This window comes from Chlamydotis macqueenii, chromosome 3, assembly GCF_036417535.1.
Source record: "Chlamydotis macqueenii isolate bChlMac1 chromosome 3, bChlMac1.mat, whole genome shotgun sequence".
NCBI lineage: Eukaryota > Metazoa > Chordata > Aves > Otidiformes > Otididae > Chlamydotis > Chlamydotis macqueenii.
The window spans coordinates 82,745,785-82,766,838 of NC_141558.1; the positions used below are offsets into that span (position 1 = coordinate 82,745,785).

The window sequence follows — 21,054 nt, forward strand, 5'->3', positions numbered from 1 at the left end:
TGTGTTATCTTTCTGCATTTGATAAGGTTTTAACTGAGAGAAACATACACAGAATAAAAATCCACTAGAGTCACAGCACATGTAAAACTGAAATGTACTGACACAAGACAATCCCTGTAGTCTTCCTAAAATGCTGAGACACAGCTTTGTTTCTACAGAAACATGTACACCAGTTCCAAACAAAATCATATTCTTCAAACAGTTTTCTAGCAGAATAAAGGGAATGCTTTTTGTTTCACAATGTATTATAACTCTTGAAGGTGCTTCCTAAATGTAATTCTGCTGCTAACAGACAAAAGTTACGACTGAATTTGCTGTGCCTTTCAGTTGTGTTTGTCTTCAAACAATGAAAAATATTTCTATAACCCACTTGCAGTGGTGTTGAAACTATGTCATGTTAAGAGTGAGGCTTTGCCTTTTTGCATGCTATTGAGTGCATCTGCCGAAGTTTCGTAGTAATACAGAAAAGTGCACGGCAGAAGTGGTTCTGAGGCAATAGGCATTTCACGAAGATTTTGTTGTGCTCTTGAGATGCCACAGAGAAGCTGGAGAGTAATGCAAAATGTTAGATGAAAACATATAGGGAAATATATTTACTGGGTTTTAAATAATGATATTCAAAATGCTGCACAACCTTAAAGTAAAATTTGGATGAATACATTTTGGTTAAGACATTTGCATACAACTTTTTACATCTTTTGGTCAAAACCTTGCTACTTTCGGCTCAAGGTTAGCATTTATTCTCTTTGTCCCCTCTTCCCCCCCACTTTTAGCCACCTCCTTGTTATGAAAGAGCTTATCACTTAGACACTGCTCCAGCAAACATTTCTGCATGCAGATCACTGTACTCATAGGCTTATTTTGATTCACTGAGACTATTCATATGCATGAAGTGTGCAGTTTCCTGGATTATTTGGGACCTTGGTTTGACTTTTCAGATTGAAAATGTGTTTATTTTAAAATAGAAAATCATCACAGTTGAGAATGCACTGTTATTAAAACCCATGTTATTTTGCTTATCATTGCAAAAGGCTGTGGAAAAAGAGTTTATCCAATCTGAAAGCTAACATAACTCAATTATCACTGAAACTTCTGAAAACCTTAAAAATTACTGTTTAGCTGACAAATTGGACTCACATGTAAGAAAAGAGAAATAATATTGTTCATGAGGAGGTTGACTAAAATGGCCTAATGAACTAAAATGGAGAAAATACAGTGAGTAAGAACTCCAGCATTTTGGGGAGTGCATCAAAGTCTCTGCTGCTACCAGAATAAGCAGTGGGAGGATTACATCAAAAGGACCTTAGACAGACTAGGTGCAGTCTAACCAAGGAAATCAGAAAGTGGAACAAAATGGATCAGGTGGCCATGACTGTGCTGAAAATTAGCAGAAAGATGAGGGATAACAAGGCCCTAGATTGACCTTTGAAGGTCCAGCCCAAACTATTCTATGATTCTATGACATGTGATTGCTCCTTTAAGGGCAGGGAAGCATGGGGTGGCTTCAACAGCAGATAGCCAATATGGCAGCTGGTGTGGGTGCACTTTGGTATGAAACTGAATAATACAGAAGCAGTGCCCTAAAAAAAAAACCAACCAAAGAAAGCTCATTGTAAATAACCTGAGGAACTTCATGTGTTCAAAATGTGAAATGTTAAAGACAAAATTAAGTAGTAACAAATAAACATTATAGCAATTCATCAGGTATTTACTTGATTTATTATAGGGTTTCCAAGGGAGATCCTGTGGTCTGTTAACACCCATTTAAAAAAATGCCTAAATATATTCTAACAAATACAAATAATGAGTCAGATGGAATTGCTATGGTCAATTAAGTGGGTAATGGATATTTAAAAGCTTCCAAACATCAGTAAATCTGAAGCTGCTCTAAAGGAGTACTTGTAGAACAAAAAATAATATGCACTTAAGAAACTGCCTGAGTACATATTTGCCTAAACTTAACCACCAATAAGAGGACAGAAGGGTTTATGGTGCTGTATACTGAGGGCATAAAGAGGCATACCAAATGTGTGTCAGTTCATTTGTTGATAATCTGTAATAGGCCTAAAGGGGCCATGACTATTATAAAGAGGCCCTGATTCTCATTTACATGAAAATCTTTAAATACTTGATAGCATAAATGGATCCTCAGATTGCGAACGGGAAGTAGACAGCAGCTCAGCAGTGTATGGCTTGGCACAAGGCTGAAGGCGCTCCTTTGCAAGCTAGTTGAAGCTGCCTCTGACAAAACTCTCTGATCTAGTTTCCACAGACATTGAGGGAGAAATGCCCAGGGTGGAGGTCAGAGAAGCCCTTTGGACAGCGTTGGGTTTTAGCCGGGTTCTCTTTTAATCTTTTGAAAATTCACAAAAGGAAAAAAAAAGAGGATCTTTTGTCAGCCTCCATTAAATCATAATGAATAGTACACTTGGACACGCAGTAGGATGAAAGTTCTGGTTTTCTGTGGAGGACCTGAGAGGAAAACAATTTGACTATGATTTTTTTAAAGCATCTGCAGAGTGAGTAGAAGTTGTTCTGTCCATGAGCAGAAGGGTCAGAAGAAATTTTGAAACAGCATCCTGGAAATTCTCTGTGTAGTAATAACAACAAAACATTAACTGGTACTACTAAGCTATAGCTTATAAAGCCAGAGGTAATTTGGTGACAAATCTGGTATAAGTCATTATCACTACAGCCTTTTCTCCACTGACTCAGCTATGGGAGACCAAGATGATTGTCTGTATAAACCAAATCTGAGAGATTTAGTCTAAAATCCCAAAATCATGCCATAGAAAATGGGGTTTATTTTTTACACACCTTATTTAATAGGATTAATTTAAAAACCAGTCAAACACAGTTATGCTTGCCTAATAACAGCAATGATAGCATGGGGGTATGAAAGAAAGTGGAAGGGATGATGCATGGGGCAGAGAAGGCAGTAAAGGGTTGAACTGTATCATTGCTAATGAAGTACTTCATGTCGTCCTTTGAAGCCTGAGTCTGGGTTGAGAATCATACTGTAGTGTCCCTTAGTATTTCATTTGCTATATTATCAACTCTTAACATAATACTACAAATTAACTAGAGAGACTCTAAAGTAATATCTCCATTTTTTTCAGGGTTGAGCAATGTTAAGTTTAATATGTCATATACATGTCTTTGGGATATAGCACAACTTCTGCAACTTCTCTCCCACTTTGTTTTTAAAATGTTTTCAGAATCTTTCTCAGAGATTCATTTGTTCATGCATTTTATTTGGAATTTAGAGTGTGATAATATAATACAATTATGTTATAAATATGATTACAACATGACATGAGTGTATAGAGGCTGCTATCTAGTGTGTAAGAGACTGGTTCTTTAAAAATCATTATTCTTATTTACAGTAAAAGCTCTCTGACACCAGAAGAGCAAAGCAATTTTACACTAGAATTAAATTGTACTCAGTGTGCTCAGTTTAAGGCTGTCAGAAGGATGCAAAGAGACTTTATTGAACATTATAATTTAATGAAACTTTATGTAAAATAGTTCTTCAGTAAGCTGTATAATTAGATTTCTTGCTAGTCTTTGCTCACATAACTATCTGGGAATTTTATAGGATAATTTCTGATCTTGTCAAAGCACAGAGTCTGGTTAGCAGGTCTCTGAAGAGAGACCTAGTGACTGGGCACATAGAACTTACAAAGATAATTCCTCATGCTGAAAATAAATATTTTTTTTTTTTGTTATGTTGACAAAATTGTTCAAGAACAGCCCACTTTGGTCAATAGTTTACATAATAATCCTACTGCAGTGAGTATTTGCATGCAATGACTACCCAGTAAGTACCAAATGCTAAAGATTAAAATAATATTTTAGCCTCCCAAATCTTGTATTCACAATTGCCTCTCTATTTTCATTTGGGCTGTATTATTAGGCTCTTCTTTGTAGCCTCTCTGTCTTTACAGCTGAAGGTAGGTTGGTATAGTGCTCTTTGCTAACCTTGATGTTGGCAAAAGTAAATATGCTCTAAATTTCCTAAGTCATGCCATGTTTTGTTTCATGTGAGTAACCCATGAGTCATCTTTCCATAGCATTCATATTAATTAAAAATAGTGGAGTGCTTTGTATAAATAGATTTTAAGTGATGATATTATACAACCAATGTAGCATCACCGAGCATGTATTTTCTGCAGAAGAGGGGGAAGGCTGCAGGAGCTACATTTGAAAGAATGCTGGAGCTGAAACTTCCTCCACAAGAAAAGGTTCTCTAGGAACGTTTGCACTGCTTTCTGGCAGAGATTGGAGGTGAAAATAATTTGATTTTGATACACAGTCATAATTTTAAAAGAGTATCTTGTAAAATACAGCTTTCTATATTAACATATATAACTCTTTTTAGTTACATATCAAAGCAAGGTTTGGAGTTGGAACCGTCAGTGCAAAGCACAGCTTCTATGACCTCTATCTGGAAGCAGCATTAGGAGTTTATTTTGTGTGTAGATCAACATAGAAGGGCAAGCAACTCCCATTTTTTCAGGTATCTTCTTCATACTTTACAGATAAATAATATTCTTCTTAATTTTGCCAGAATCCCTCCACTGCAGTAGTCTTCCATCAAACATAATAGAAAATTGTGAATCTACAGAATTTTGAAACAGACAAATCTGTTTGTCTGCAGACAAATCTATCTGTGTAGCAGAATGCTTTTAGAAGGTTAAAAACCAAAATACATTTAACTCACTGTTTTTACAAGAATTTCTGCAGGAATCTGTTAAACTACTGTTTTGATCCTTGATAAATACAGCAGGGTTAGAAAAGGTTTTTAATTAAGAGGCTGTATACCCTTCCCACGTTCAGACCACATGACTGTGTAAAAAGATGTTTAGGCATGTGAACTATGCTACTGAAATCAGAATAGAAGTAGAAATTATTAAAATCTTCCTTCTAGTGATTCCATATAAGTAAACATTTTCTTGGAAGCAACATTCCTGCTGAGTTACATCATTTCATTTATGCTATATAATTTATTTAATCCATTCTGTGTAATATTACATGCGCCACTCTGTGGAAAGGCTTTCCATAAAAAGACCCAAGAGGTCGAACTGAGACCAAAGTGAGGTTGGAAAAAAATCAATGTCTGTACAAAAGTCACTGCAGACGTTGGTTTTTTTTCTGACTAGGAAAGCATTTTTCTCCATGGAAACATGATATGGAGCTTTAACAGGAGTCTGCTTACTGCTAGGAGCTCTGTTCGTTCTCTGCTAAGGACACCCTTGGGAGCATAGGGAAGAGAATTCTAATAAATTTGTTTCTTTTATAAAAAGAAACACTGTAGATAAAAAACTCCAGCAACCCTTCTCCTTTACACTTTCTGGTCATCACAAATCTGCAGAGGGTCTTGACCAGTACAGAAAAGGCACTGGAATGTCGGCTCATGCTGGCACACTAATGGCTTGCTCAGAATATGCTCCCAGTCACCTGGATTTGGCCATTTTATTGTATGCACCATGTTGTGGTTGCCAGATTAAAATCTCTCTCTTTTTTGTTTTTTGTTTTTTTTTTTTTTACATCTTCTTTAAAGGTCTATATAGTGTATAGAGTTTACTCAAAGAAATGTAAGAATAAGACCAAATGAAGTTATAAAGTAGGTTCCCAGCATTGCCACAATTTATTTTTACCTGAATCTAATGGTGGTTCTGTCTGTTCCTGATAGATGTACAATAAACATTACTGAGGATGTAAAAGGCTTGTGCTACCTTTTACAAGCAGATTGTAATATTTTAAGAGCTGTTCATCTTCACTGTGTGTTCTCGTCTTTGAGTATGGTGAAGGTCTGGTCCCTTGGCTGAAAAATGTGTATTTATGTGAGTGTCATTAGTTTTGTTTGATAAACAACCTCAGCTGAATTAAAAAGAGAACAGTTACTAAAGTTTTGAAGCTAGAAAAGGGGTGGGCGCAAGGGAGAACAGCAGTTAAGGTGAGCTTTGGAGGCCGTCTGCTAGCACTCAGTAGCCTGTACTGTGTGGATCTGTGTTCAGTAGGTAGATAATAAGGTGGCATGATGAGTCATCTTTCAGCCTTACTGCAGTGCTCAGGCGGGCTGGTCTTCTGCTTTATGTAACAGAACTGGACCAAAACACAGGGTTTTCTTACTAGCTGCTGGGAAAACATGGCATGCTTTTCCTTTCTTCACTACGTCAACAATACACTTGGAACTGGTCATTTCCGAGGGAGGTGTCAGCATTTGTGTTACATTAACAAGTAAAAGAATGTCATTTGGCATTCATGGAAGAAAAAAATACTTTTCCTCTAGAAAAGTAATAGGATTAGAGCACAGGACAGGGATGCTATATACCTTAAAATAGTCTGTGTTTAGTGTGACAGCGGGATGACAAGGTACAGGGTTGGATCAAATTAACCTATGCTATTGTAGCTTTGACCTTTAAGCTTAATAGTAATTTCAAAACTTGCACTTGATCTTAATAGATAGCCTGATGGAAATGATAAGCGTCCAACTGAGGGAAGTTTTTGGCCCGGTATTGTGACTGTGAATGAAAACCTGTCTCCCCTGTTGGACTTATGTCATACTAAAATAATATTGGTATTGTTACACAGCGTCAGGTTGATTGACCTTTAGGTTAGGGGAAGTGTAAGGCTAACAAGTTAAATGCCATTGAAAATAACTATCTAAATCATAAATTCAAAATGACCTGGTTTATACGTCTATGATTTAAGGAAGAAAGTTGGAGATGTGGGATGAGATCCAGGACTAAACATCTGAAAGAGAGAGACTAAAGTAGTCAACTTTAGTTGATTAAAGATACTCTGATCCTGTTTTTCTCTGTTGTCTTGACCTTACTAAAGTTCACTTAGTATGTAATGGAAAAAACAACTGGTCTGATAGCAAAATACAGGAAATGCCTTCAATCATGGCTGATTACAGCAGCAGCTTTTGTTTTGCTGTTTTCATTTTTTTAGAATGCTCTTTCTATATGCTTGAAACAATGTAGAATAATAATACTTTAGACCCCTTTATTTGGTGTGTCCAAGTAGAGCAATTAAATGTCTGGGGTTTTGATGGATATGCGTGTTGGGAGTTCTTGCAGTCAATAGACTGCCATATGACATAAGTAAGGAAAATTAAGAATTATTACAGGCATAACTTCAAAGCCTAGCAAATTGTATGTGTGTGTCAATTCCACCATGAGTAACAAGACAAATGAATGCAGGTCTTTTTTAAAAATCTGCCTTTGTTTGGCTTTTTCCTACAAAAATTGAAGTTTCACAACTAATTTGAATGAAATCTCTAGCTGGAAGACAGGAAGCTGGGAAGAGGCTTATACTGAATATACACAAAGGCTCAGATTCATCTCACCTGACTTTAGGAATGCAACTGAAACATCCAAGTCAGGATCCTGCTTGTCCTGGAGTGCATTTACAGTCAGTGGAGAAGGGTAGGTTTCTTTAGTGAGTTGTACAGCCCACATGTTCCGTGAATCATCTGCTTAGAGATATCTGTGGAGATGACCATGGAGGGAGCCTGGGGCAAACTGTGGTACCTCAATTAAACTCAAATGTCTGATGGGATAAATCTGGGCCAGAATCATGGAAAATGCAGGAAAGAAAATTACCATAAAACCAGAGCAAAATGTTTCCGAGCTCTAATTACTTTCATGTTTAAGGTAAATTTTTAAAATGGGTGGAATTGTTGTTGATTACATTACATCCTTTTATTCTGTCTTTCCTATTATCTGTATAAGGCAGTAATATATCCTTGTTTGGGGTTATTAAGAGTTACAAGGCTGAGATAACTGAATGAGAACTGCTAGAGAAATGCAAGATGCTAACTGGATAGCCATGCATTTGTTGGCTGTGTTTTTCTATTCTGTGTAAGAAAGCTTGACTCAAAAACAGGACAGAGAAAAAGAGAATTTCTGTCTTTTTAGTTAGCCACAGAAACTGTACGTCTGAAACCCAAGTACTCTTTTCTTTGTGTTTGCATAATTTGTATTCCATTGTTTTTCAAATGATAGTGACTTTGTCATGAATACCTACTAAGGTCACTGAGAAAAAAAAGCCACTGCTTTTGGTTTCCGAAGAAAAACTTTGAAAATATCCAAACTTAATTAGTGTGTCTGCTGATAAATTTACTTTCTAAGGTTCTGGTAGCATTTTTTCAGAATTGAGTTTCTGAAACTTGATCTGCCAAGCTTTTCTAGCTTCATGTCATGCTTTCAATGTCTTTCATCAAGTGGTTTTATCAAATAACGATTTAGTATTGTTTTGTTTAAAAGGATTATAGACATACATAGTTGGCACTTTTAGTTTGCACTCCACCTAACCTATTGTTTTATAACATGCAATCTTATTTTTATGTTATTTGAGATATAAAAATAAGAGCACAAAGTGTTGAACCTCACAGAGTAGAATACCACAGCTTGAGTCAGTCCTTGGCTAAACCCAAGGCCCTCTATTGTCTTCAGTGGGATCACCAAGGTGTCAGTGAGGACAGGATTTATCATATTACATATTTAGCAATGGCTTAACACATGGGCTTTGTAGCAAAGGCTGAAACAGTAAATATCATTAGCGGTTGTACAAATTTCACCCTGTCGTTCCTAGCCTGAATGCTTAGAGCCAATTAGGAATTTTTCAGCTAAAGTCTTCAAGAAAAAAAAAGTTGGAAAATGGTGATTTTAACAAAAGTGGAGATGGAGAGAAAGAAAGAAGAAAATCCCTGGGAGAAGTGTCAGTAGCCTTATTGTCAGGGCACTCATACGTGCAGTGGGGGACAAGGATGACCAGGCAGCTCAGCCTCAGTTCAGAGCTAGTCTCCAGGACGAGGACAATGTCCTGAGCACCAGGCCATCGGCTGTTCACACACTGCTTGCACAGAAAACAGTCTGTGTTTTCACCCAGCATGAAACACAAATAGTTTGTAAAATCTCAAGAAGCCTTACAAAAGGAGAAAATTGTTTGCTATCCGGTTTAGCTGCATGTTTCTGAGGCAGATTGTTTGTCCTATACAATACGCCTAAAATGAAGCCAGCTTTTAGGATGAAGCCAGTTCATTCTTGGTACAAAAATGGCTGACCTGTGAGCCATAGGAAGGCAGAGTTGCCACTGGGGTCCAACACAGAACTTGTCTAAATCAGGGCTTTGGCAGCAGCCTGAGCACTACATCCCATTCCTCCCTCAGAGTCATGGAAAAATTGTTGCATTCCCAGGTAGGGATCATGGAAGGATAAGGTTTATAAAAGCAGTGATGTGAATGTAAAAAGCTACTGTGTCTTGAAAAAGAAATAAAGACTGCTCCCCTCTGTGCTTAGATGATTTTTGAGAATGTTTTACATAATGCATATTTAAACTGCTACATATTTCACTTATGTTCACAAATACAAATGTGGAAATAATAAGAAAGGAAAAGCCACACAAAGGAAAGCTGTTAAGTATGATATATTTATTTGTCTGCACATTATTTTAAGGAAACTCAGCATAATAAGATAAGCAGATCAGGCACTGTAATGTCTTAAGCCACTGCCGACAATTGTAATAGAGTTACGGTCAGAGCCATTGAAAAGCCATATATAGAAATTATTTTATAGAAAATGTTTTTATGCTATCAGAAAAGTCGTTGGTTTCCTTAAGCTACTGGAAAGGAATATTCAAACCTTTGTTCAATACGTCATTAAGACATCAGTAAATAGTTAGGCCCATGTGATGAACACATGGCCTTCTGTTCCATCTCAGGACCTTGCTGACCTGAAAGTTTTTTCAATGGTACGCATTACTGGAGTAGATGATGATAAAAATCATGCAAGTCATACTCTTGCCTTGTAACAACTAGGATTTACAGAGCCACAGACACAGTGTTTGTCTCTCTCTGATGTCCTTGGCGGGTAGATAGCAAACTGCCTTTTGCTACATCCCTCCTCCTGTCTCTTCCTCCCCTGTAGTCCACAAGAGAGTTGTGCAAATGGCAGGGTGATGGACATTGTGTGTGATGGGCAGTGTGTTTTTAAAAGTAAACATGCCTGACAGAGAGTGTCGCTATGGTTGCATTAAAACTTGGCATTTCTCAATTAATATTTACCCTGCTGTCTGGATTATCACTGTTTTCTTCAATGAAAAGTAGCTATATTATCTCTGACCTTATTTGAAACCAAGTCTGTGTGCTCTTAATTCATCTTCTGCGTGCCATCATACATACTGATACACATCAGTATAAGGTGGATTCACTTTATTCCAAACTTGGCACTGCTGAAAAGTAGGAATTTTCAAATCTGCACAGCTGGTTTTCCTGTATATTGCTGAGTATGACTCTGGTAAAGTTTTTGCCATAGATAATGTCTTTATTCTTTGATAGTATCAAGTAATGTAACAACGACAAAGAAATGTGTATCATAAATCCAGTAATTACTTAATGGGTCAACATAAAAGCAAAGCAGAGCAATTCCAAAACTTTCAGATAAACACAGGCAAAACTTCTGAGATCTCCAAGAACAATAAAAGCAGCCGAATAATCTTTTTCTTATCGTTAGAGTCACTCAGGTTTCTCCCTACTCCCTCCAACTTACAAAAACTGCCCTCCTGTCATGAACCTACTCATAAGTATGAACTGTCCAGCGCATGTCCTATTTCTTACTCTGTAGATGGGGGAGATCACATCAACTGGTAGAACCTGACATTCAATGACACTGCTATTATTGCATCTTTATGCTCAGTAACATCAGAAAGTATGGGATCCTTCTTTCCCATACGGTCTCTCAAATAGGAAAAAAAAATGGTATTATTAGTTTGTGTTTTCCTAGAAGTTATGATTTTGATTTTCCCATTTCTCTCTGATCTGTTGTAGGGGGAAGAAAGTCTTGCTGATGCATTGTGACTAAAACACTTAAAGCAACAAAAGAATCCACTAGTGAAGTACAGTACTAATATATCTATCCTGTAGCTTATATAGCTGAGATTAAGTTGGTGAGAGCTAATCACTAAAGAAGATAACATCAGAACATCAAAATTGTTGGCATCTATTTTTGTTTCTGACCAGTTCCGTATTTAACTCCATCTTGCTTAGACTGGAACCTAGTACATCAGTTATCCGTATTTTGAGAACACAAATGTGTTTGAAGAACTTAGACAAATATTTTGGTGAATTTATCAGTCTTCCAGAAAATACCATTTCAGATAGTGTGGTCCACATGATCCAAGTTCTGTGATACTTACTGCTGGTGATTGAAATTTGTGTTGAAAATGCAACATTAACTAAAATTATAGCCAAGAGTAAATTTGTACTGGATACAGGAGAGACCTGGTGTTGCAGGCAAGCATCTTTGTCTCAAAAGCAATTTGGAAACCACTGTGTAAGTTAAAAAAGTAGTTCTAGGAATGTAGAAGTCTTACCTTAATGAAATATATATTTAAAAAATCATCTTAGTCATTGAATTTGCTAATTGATATAACGAGCATATTGCCTTCAGTTATGAATTTCAGTAACTGTAGAAACTAGAGGATAGTTCTGATTGTTCTCCATGTTGTTAGGGAAATTTTCCTTTTACCCTCTGTGGTTTCTCCTGTCTATTTAAAGCCTGCAGAGAGAATGTGATTTTCCCATGTAAGATCTGCTTCTTTGATGGTTGTTCAGCAGCTACGTACTTTAGACTTGTATTGCGTTCGGATCCTTCCTTTTTGATGTTCTATAGATGTTTAGTAAGGTGTAGTCCTTCACTGAATTTTCACTCTATAAAGAAATAGTCTTGTTTATTATTTTAGATAATTATTATTTTTAGATAATAATTATTATCCTTCATTCTGACCTATACTCTGAAATGTATATGCTTCCTAGTTCTGTTGCTCATTCAGCAGTTAGAGTAGAAGCAGATGCTGCAGACATATTTCGTTGTAAAGTGATTGCTTAAACCAGCCTGTGATCATGTTTCATAGCTACTTGATCTTGTTCTTCAAATATGGATTTATTTAGTCACTAATGTTTACCGTGTTCAAAGCCTACTGTTGTAATGTTTGGCAGACTTTCTCATTTTACTGATCAAAAACCATCTTACCTGTTTAATTGCCTTGCTTTCAACAATAAAATTATCTGTTATCTAATTGACATGTGTGTCACACAGAAGGCGGTTATCTCACTGGCTACTGCTGGGAGTCAGACTTTAAGATCCCAGTCCTGTGAAGCCCTCATCATCCGCTGAGCATGTGTGAGAAGCCAGGGCGGTCAGCGTCTCACAGCACTGGCGTGTGGAGGAAGGAATGAGTGTTATGGAAGTTTTCTTGCAGCTTACCTGCAATCAACCCGCTCTTCTGTTCCAACTTGCACAAACCTTACTGTTATAATCCTGATGCTTTCTTGAGATCCTGCCAATCATTCCAGCTTCTGAGGTGAATGCAATGCTGGCAGGTATCCAGAAATAGAAACCAAGGCTTAAATTTCTGTTTAATGCTTTTTGAGAAAGAAAAAAAAAATACTTAAAAAAAAACCCAAACGTATTATGCAATTGACTGCTCAAGTCAACTGAACTGACTGTCCAAAGTATCTTGGCAAACACACAAAGGAGAGAAATAGCTTAATGTAGCATTACTGCGTTCAAGCAATCTGGGTATTTTCCTGGCTTAACTGGTTAGGTTGTTTGCAGTTGCATGTAATTACTCAGGTTGTAGGAACTCATTTTGTCAGACACAGATGACTTTCTTAGATCATACAAAGCGAGTGCAAAATGAGGAAAAAGAAGAATTTAATACACCTTTGTAACTGAGCTATCTGACACTGTATTATTGGGTGTGCTCTGATTTAGAGGTAGAAAACTGGCGCTAATACCAGGAACCAAATAAAAGACAGAATGGATCAGAATGGATCGTTCCGTACAGAAAATTAATTTACATTCCAGAGATTGATGTCTATTTACTTTACTTTTTGAGATGCGGGAGAGGTGGCTGGTTCTTAGAACAGTTCTGGGGAGATATAGGTCTTAAACTAAAATGCGAAAGTTTTTTTCACTGAGACTACTGCTCTGGAAAGACAAACTTCCTTGGCATCTCTTTCTCTGTTCCTTTTTGATTTGTTTCCTCATCTCTCTTTGTTTTGTTTTAGTTTTTTTCCTGTGAGGTGTTAAATAGAATGTTACCTATTCTCTTACATTTATTTAGTTAACTTAAGATTTCTTTTTCCAAAGTTGCATAATTAGGAAGGTTTGGTGGAGTTTTTTGTTTGGGCTTTTTTTGTTGTTTTATTTTTTTAATCTAGCAACTTTAAATTGACAGAATGGTTTTGAATGGCTTTCAGTGCAAGCACTTTTATGGACTATGATAATCTTGCAGGCTAGCTATGAATTTGGCATTTTGGCAGGCTCCCAGCTTATCTCTTACCCTCTCATCTGTACTTTAGTGGGAGTCATGCTGCTGTTGGTTTAGCCTCTTTCAAATTTCTTTTGAAACCTTGGTGCACTTTGTGTTTCTGATAATAAAAATGTACCGGCATTAAATTCCACCATTGCGTGAGTAATTAAGCCGGTGTCCTTAGTGCCTCCAATAGAGTTGTGAAGAGGCTTATAGGCTTCACTGCTTTGTTTTGGCTTGATGAAGGGGTCCCAGTTGTTTTTCTTTTGTCCAGTAGGATTATAGTTTTGTAGGTGGTAAGAAAGTTAAATTAACTTGTGCTTTTACAGGTAGACTTAAAATTTCACTGTCAGTCTTTACAGGTAGTCAGAATTTAATATTTAGACTCTTCCTGTTTTTCTCTCTGCTCAGTTTGTTCATTCTCTTTTTTCACTGTCAAGTTAAATTCTTACGGCTGATTTCTCTGTCTTATACAAATATTTAAGGAAATAAAGACAATGGTGAGTATTCTGTCCTTCTCCATTATGTGGTGGCTTGTTGTTCGTGTTTTAGTACTGTTGGGATTTCTCTTAGATTAGGAGTTTCTTGGGTTACTGATTATATATCCATTCAATTCCATGGCTAGTATATAGGTGGCATTAAATGAAACTTAAACAATTTTAGGTCCTAACAGCTCCAGCATGTCACCTGCCTGAACTGGGATGTCCTACTTCTAGGATCAGAGTTAAGATAACATATAAGAGTCTTCTGATGATCACTTACCACTCTGAATTAAGGTGGATCCAATTTTCTGAGCAGCCTCTTGAATTTCATCAGTTTCTATCATAATTATTTGTATTACGACCTTCTTCCTAACAGTCTGTTCTGATGGTGGTTGGAAGCGGTTCCCAGTTTACATCAAATATAATTATACTTTTATTTCTTTATCTGAACATCTTGACTTTTTGAACTACAGCTTGTATTCTTCCTTAGCTTAGGAACATCCCAGATCACACTGCATTTGGAAGGTTAAAAGTTACAGCTACAAGCTTATTTCCTTCTCCCACCTGCAAGAGCCTTATTCTGTTCTTATACTTGATCCCATTCATCTTAATGATGTTATAGTCTTGTCTTAATGCAGATCTTTTGATTGTCACACTTGTAATTCACTAAAAGAGCAGTTTTGGGAAGGCATATGAGATTTGGAGTGGGGAGCTTTAATTTTTTTTATCTGACTTCTTTGTGGGGCACAGAGCTATTGATACCTGTTTGCCCATACATGATGTTGGATAATTCTTGCAAGTCACTTTCCAGGGATAGGAAGAGGTGGTTATTTGAGGGGTTAAATGGTTAGATGTAGGGGATTATGTTGTAGCCAGCTGGATCTTTGGTTGTTTAGGAACTCATAAAAAGGATGACCTTAAGGGATGATAAAATATGTAGTCCACTTCAAGGGGCCTTATGTGGGTGACCAGCTGAGGACCTACAAGAGCAGTGTAACTGATTGGGAGATAGCAAAGTATCATGTAGGGCGTATTGGTTGCAACAAATAGTTCTACAGTCAGTATATTCTTCAGCCACGTAAACCGTATCTGATAAATCTAGCTCATGTGGAAAACAGTGGATTTACTGTTAGTGAGATAAATCTGACTTTGTTTTGCCATATCAGACTTCTTGTACATGCACAAACCACTTTGTAACATGTACACAGCCCAAGCGATCTCTACACGCACGCTAAGTCGTTCAGAGATTCCACGAAGTGTCTGATTGACTGCACAGATGTGCAACCATTATGCACACCTTGAGTAGTAAGTCCACTGTTTCCCAGAAATATCTGATTCTTATGCTGTACTGTGTACTTGTTTGAGAAATATTGAGAAATATGTGTTAGATACAGGTGGGCCAGCATGTTCAAAAATTTTGAACAAGTGTCAAAATAAAGAAAAGGGAAAAAAAAGAATAAAATCCACCCACTGAAATTTTCTGGGGAAATCTCAGCATACTGTAGCCTTGGCCATGTCCACAAACATAACATAATACAGCCTGGGAAGGGTCTTTTAGTTATTTAATGTGTTATGAATGTTTCCACCGCGTTACAGTGCCTGTGGTTCTAAAGTCTGGGGGCTGAGAGAGAGACATTTCTCTGAAAGAAATCATCAGAGTAATGTGAAGACTTCTTATCCCTCACTGAGGTGGAACTTGTTGCCATAAAGGATTTATGCAAAAAAACCCTTGTCTCTTTTCATAGACTTTTGGTGTGAAATTTGTTTACAGAGGCTGGCATGGGATTTTATTCCTCTATCTGATTTAGAACTTGCCTACATACACTTCTTCTCATCAGTTCCACCTATGGAAATTTCTCTAATTCATCTAAGGGAAAAGGTCTGTTCAGAAAGTATCTGCAAAGTCACCTAAGGACATGTGTTCCACTTCTGATTCTCACCTCTGTATGCATTCATACATATAACACCTTCAATTATTACTGTATATTTTGAATACATGGCACAGGTACTTAAAGCCTAGGCAGAAGTATAAAAATAAAATGGTCTATGCAATATAAGTGGAGATTTTTGCCTTTTTAAAATGGTTGCTTTATTATTTATACATGGTAAAATGTTTTTATTTGGGGGGTTGGTGGTTGTGCAAGTGAGGGTTCCTTTATGCACTGACTTTCAAGATCCTTTTGTAGTTTAGTCTAAGGCAAGTGGCAGGTAAGTTGAATGGTACCTAGCATCCATTGTGTTGAAACATGTGATAACCATCAATGGTATATATAGAAAATGTGCAGAGGGCAAGACAGGAAAGGTGGATATCCCTTTCTCAACCTCTTTTTGACCTCACCCAATTTTGTAGTCAAAGAATTGTGCAGTTTTGACAAAAAGACATTTGTACAAGTGATCAGAGACAGCTGCTAAGATGTGTTGTTTAACAATGAATGCAAAATACTCCTGTGAGATTATTTTTGAGCAGGTTTTAACTGCAGAAAATAATGCTCCCAAACTTGAGAGCATTGTTTTTCATCCCTTTCACTTCAAGAACTTTGAAATGCTAGTATACATGAAGAAATTAATTCAAAATAATCCAAGTTTGAAAGTACCTATTCATACAACCCATATGATAGAGTATGGATACATTGGTACTCCTTACTTTGTGCTAATGCAAAAAAGGAGATTGGCTTCATTAGATGTTGTTGACCTATTTCACACAGATAGAATGTTAGATTTGTAGCAAGCAAGAGACTGAGATCTTTTCCAAACGTTTCTGATGCTGTCTTGAATACATGTGCTTAATGCAGCTAAAAAGAGAGTAAAGGCCTGCTCTTGCAAAATGCTTGTCGTTGCCTGCTTTCTTATTGCCTTTGACTAGGTCTGTTTAGTGACTGCTACCAACTTCTTATGCACACGTGTGGTTTCTCAGTAGTGTTTGTGAAACCACGCATTTGTCATATTTTGTAGTTTATCATGAAATTCAAGAGCGCATGGTCAAAATTTAAGAGTTGATTTAATTTTGGACCTTTTTATTTCAGGGACCTGAAACTGGACAATATTCTTCTGGATGCAGAAGGCCACTGTAAACTGGCTGATTTTGGGATGTGTAAAGAAGGGATTCTAAATGGAGTGACCACCACAACCTTTTGTGGCACACCTGACTATATAGCTCCAGAGGTATTTTTTTTCACTGCACCAAGAATATAGACATTATAATTCATCAGGCTGTTATGTGTGTAATTTTAGACACTTGTTACATGTAAATGAAAGCAGTAGAAGATGCAGACTAGGCTGTGCTGCAGTTTCTCCTGGGTAATCTTGCAGAAATTGGTTTACTCTACTGCTCACAAGCAGTATTCCATGTTGACAGGAGTGACAAAGCATGGTTTTTCTGTTACTTGTTCCCTGAACATGACAGTATTCTTCTCCATACACACATTTCCAACTCAGCATCATTGTGAAAGCACTTACTAGCCTTTAAGGTGCTAGATGCAGCTGAGTACAGCCAGCAGTGGTCTTTAGTAGTTACAAAAATATTTTTAATTTTTATGAGACTTAGAAGGGGATGTTCGTATGGAACAGACCGTATGTTTGGTGTCATTTTGCCAAGGATCTTCATCGGAATATAGATTTTTTCCTTTCTTTAAAGTATCTGTGAGTGAAAGACGCTATGTTTGTGGTATTCCGTGTCATATGGATTAACAGAAAGTTTAGACTTGCTTAGACAAGTAAGAACTTTTCATATGGATGCTGCATATCAGTTGTTAACATCCAAAGTCATTTCAAGGCATTAATTGGATAAAAGAAATGGCTGAGAATCATACTGTTTTTACATATCCTGACTTGGAATATTATGAGATACATTTCTGAATCCCTAAAATAAATTAATATTGTACAGTTAATCTGCTAGGCAGATTTTGTCTGCTCGGTTTAGTTAGTAACCTGTGCATCTTTCCACTGAAGATTCAGTGAGCTGATTTAATCTAAAAGTTTCATTGGTTTGTCTTTCATCAACCATAAATTTGCAGCAGGGAAAAATGTTAGTTTTTCATTTGTTAGAGACAATAAATTAGAAATCCATATTGTTAATGTTCATGGCTGTCAAGCTTTGGTAGCACAGCTGATAAGGTGTGAATCATCTTTAAACTTTCGTAATATAAATGTGTGTTTTATGGACTTTGAAAACTATTTTGACATTAAAAGAAAATAAATGTCAGCATGATGGTTTTGGTTTTATATGAATTCTTTTTTGATTCGGTATACTGATTGACTTTGTGAAATTCTTTGAAAATTATTACTGAAAACAAAGCAATAATAAGATCCCAGGGATTTTTACATCAAATCCTGGTCTCACTGGACTCAGTAACTCAGGCTTCCGTTTTTCATCTTAATTGTAGAAGTTTATCTTCTGCTTCTGTTTCTCTTGCGTCATGGTGGTGTGTTTCAATTTCCTTTTCTTTAGCAATATCTGAATTCCTAAGAATGCCCATAACACTTGAACAGTACACTTTTGAAGAGTATCATTTTATTTTGTCTACAAAATGTAATAACCATTCAACTAAGAATTCAGTTGGGATCCAGACATCTGTATTCAAATATTAGACTCATTTCTGGTTTTGTTAAGACTGAATTTGATTTTATATTGGTCATAGTTCCCAAATACAGCACTAAGTTCACATGGTTCACCACAAGGCTTCTGACTGTAAAACTAGCGTTGTTTAAGGACGTGGTGGAGTTGTTGCCATTCCAAATTATTTTAAGGAAGTCAGCTTCACCTTAAACAGTCACCCACTCTACTTTCCCCAGACGCCTGTCATGCTGAAACATTGCAGCCAAACTACAAGCTTCTTTTCAGTGGAGAGGAGCCAAGGATTAAACTTGTTCCTTGTACAACACTAGTTCTGTAATGTCAAGTAGTACAATAAAGCTCCGTCGTGCTAACCCAGTACTCTCCGCTAAAGGTATTTGCTACAAGGTTGAACTCGTGCCGCGTGAAAAGTTGTAGCCAGTTTTTCTGAAAGCAAAGACAATTGAAGTGAGTCGTACAGCTATGTATTGTACAGAGGTTTAATGCTGTATAAAGAACTTGAACAAAAAATGCTTTTGGCTTTCTCCAGCCCTACCTAAAAGACTAGAATAAATCTCTCAGATTATCTGTGCGCAGCATTACAAGCTGCTTCAGTTTGTTTTGTTCAAGATAGAGACAAGGAAATGTTTCACATTTTCCACCAATCTTTTGTACATGTGATCTTTTTTCCCCTATAGCGTGACCTGCTTTAAACAGTTTGGAAGGATATATAGCTCTTTTGCACATGAGCATACTCTTTTACTCAGGGGACTGATAAACTCGGTCAGTACTTTTGAGAACAACTGCGCATTGACACTTAGCTGTGTTAGTGCAAATTGCATGGGTTGGAAACCATGCCTGCTGTTACCAAAATCAGTGTGGGATTTAGTCCTACTCAGGCACAGGGGGAAAGAAGGGGTGTATCATATTGAAACAGCACACGTGCAGCTGAGAGTGTTGTCTAACTTGTCTATTCGATTGAATCTCTTTTTCTGTACTAGATCCTCCAGGAGTTAGAATACGGCCCATCAGTAGACTGGTGGGCTCTGGGTGTTCTCATGTATGAAATGATGGCTGGGCAACCCCCCTTTGAAGCTGACAATGAAGATGATCTCTTTGAATCCATCCTTCACGATGATGTCTTGTATCCAGTCTGGCTCAGTAAAGAAGCCGTCAGCATTTTAAAAGCAGTGAGTCTTCCATTACTTGCTTTCCTCCTCCTCTTCATGGGTTTTTTGGGGATTCGTTTTTTGGGTTTTTTTTTTTCCTTGATTAAAATTGAATTTGCCGAAAGTTGTTGAGAGCAGTCACCGCTGGGAGTTCAAGCACAGTTCAGAGTGCCACTGTTAGGATAATGGGGCCTGGGATAAATTACACCGCTTGTGGGAAAGGAACAGAATGTTTGTATTCCACGCAGTTGTACGCTGTATAAATCTGTGTACCGCAGATTCATGTTTCAGGGAAAATCCAACCAACTAGAACTGTGCTATCACTTTGACATTTTATATGCTGCATGTTCACTAGAGTGGGGGAAGCAATGTAATTAAAGAAACAATGTTTTTATTTAATGCAATTATAAAATTTCCTGTCCCTCTGCCTTTCTTCCCCTATCATCAAGATGGGTTGAAAGCCCTTTATTTACAGCTGCATGTTCTATTTTATAGTTCTTATAGCACTTTGATAAGCAGTCTTATTCTAGTGTAATTGTTTCTGCCCTGGTTGATGTTTTTCAATATGAGTAGTGACTTGACAGAAATGTGTGTTGCCAAATGCCACGATTTTTTTAATCAGTCAAAATGTGCTACAGGGCAACTTCAGTTTTCAGATTACCCTTCTAAAGTTTACCTCATTAATGTGATACTGACATAAATTCTCTCATCTGTGATAGTATCATCCTAAAATGAAAAGCAAAATGAAACAGAAGCAGTATGCCAATCCCCATAGTCTGAAAACCTGAGGAGGATTTCTGACTTAAAAAGATAACTTGTTTTTTTTATGCCAGTTTTCCACCTTCTTTGAAGGTGGAAAATTTCTACCTTTCCACTGCTATTTTTCTTTCAGCATCTGCAATAAGGGAAACATTCAATTAAGAGGGCAGATGGTAGTGCAAAATCCTGCAGAAATCTTCATACAGGATGACATTTTGAAATTATATATAAAACTTGAGCAAATTCTGATTTTAACACCAGTGGACAGGTATCACATTCTGCAGAAATGCTCATCTTAATCTCTTAATAAAAATATCTTCAGGCTCATTCTAGATGAGAGAGAGAGATGCTCTAGCAGATGACTGAAAGCAGAAGTCAAAAGTTAACCTCTGAATTGTTTCTGGCATGTATCTTTTGCTCCCTTCGCTGTAGTGAGAACATGGAGGATTTATTAAAGCTGACCCTTATACATATTCTCCCTTCTCTCCCCAAATACCTCTCTGATGACTTTTTATTAGCTGACATGATACTTTTGTGTATCCGTTTTTGTTCCCAGACCATTCAATTTTTTTCAGTTCAGCAGTTAAAATATATAGGCTTGAGCTGCAGAATTGAGGCCGATATCCAGGGTTCAGAGGTTATTTTGAGATTTTGTAGAGAAAGAGTTGTTGACAATGTTTATATCTGCATCTGAATTTCACTGAAGTCTGGGAGATTTTCTGTAGTGTTTTGGTTTCTCTAAGATCTGTAAGATCTGTTCCTTTGC

The 21,054-nt window shown here is 37.1% G+C and overlaps 1 protein-coding gene across 1 annotated transcript in view; it reads left to right on the forward strand.

Moving 5' to 3' along the window:
- PRKCE (protein kinase C epsilon) overlaps positions 1 to 21,054 on the forward strand; it is a 302,674-nt gene that overhangs the window by 258,267 nt on the left and 23,353 nt on the right. Inside the window, exons 12-13 of the mRNA XM_086743822.1 lie at positions 16,832 to 16,970; positions 19,362 to 19,550. Coding sequence (XP_086599948.1) covers positions 16,832 to 16,970; positions 19,362 to 19,550 — 328 coding nt within the window. The remainder of the gene's footprint in view (positions 1 to 16,831; positions 16,971 to 19,361; positions 19,551 to 21,054) is intronic.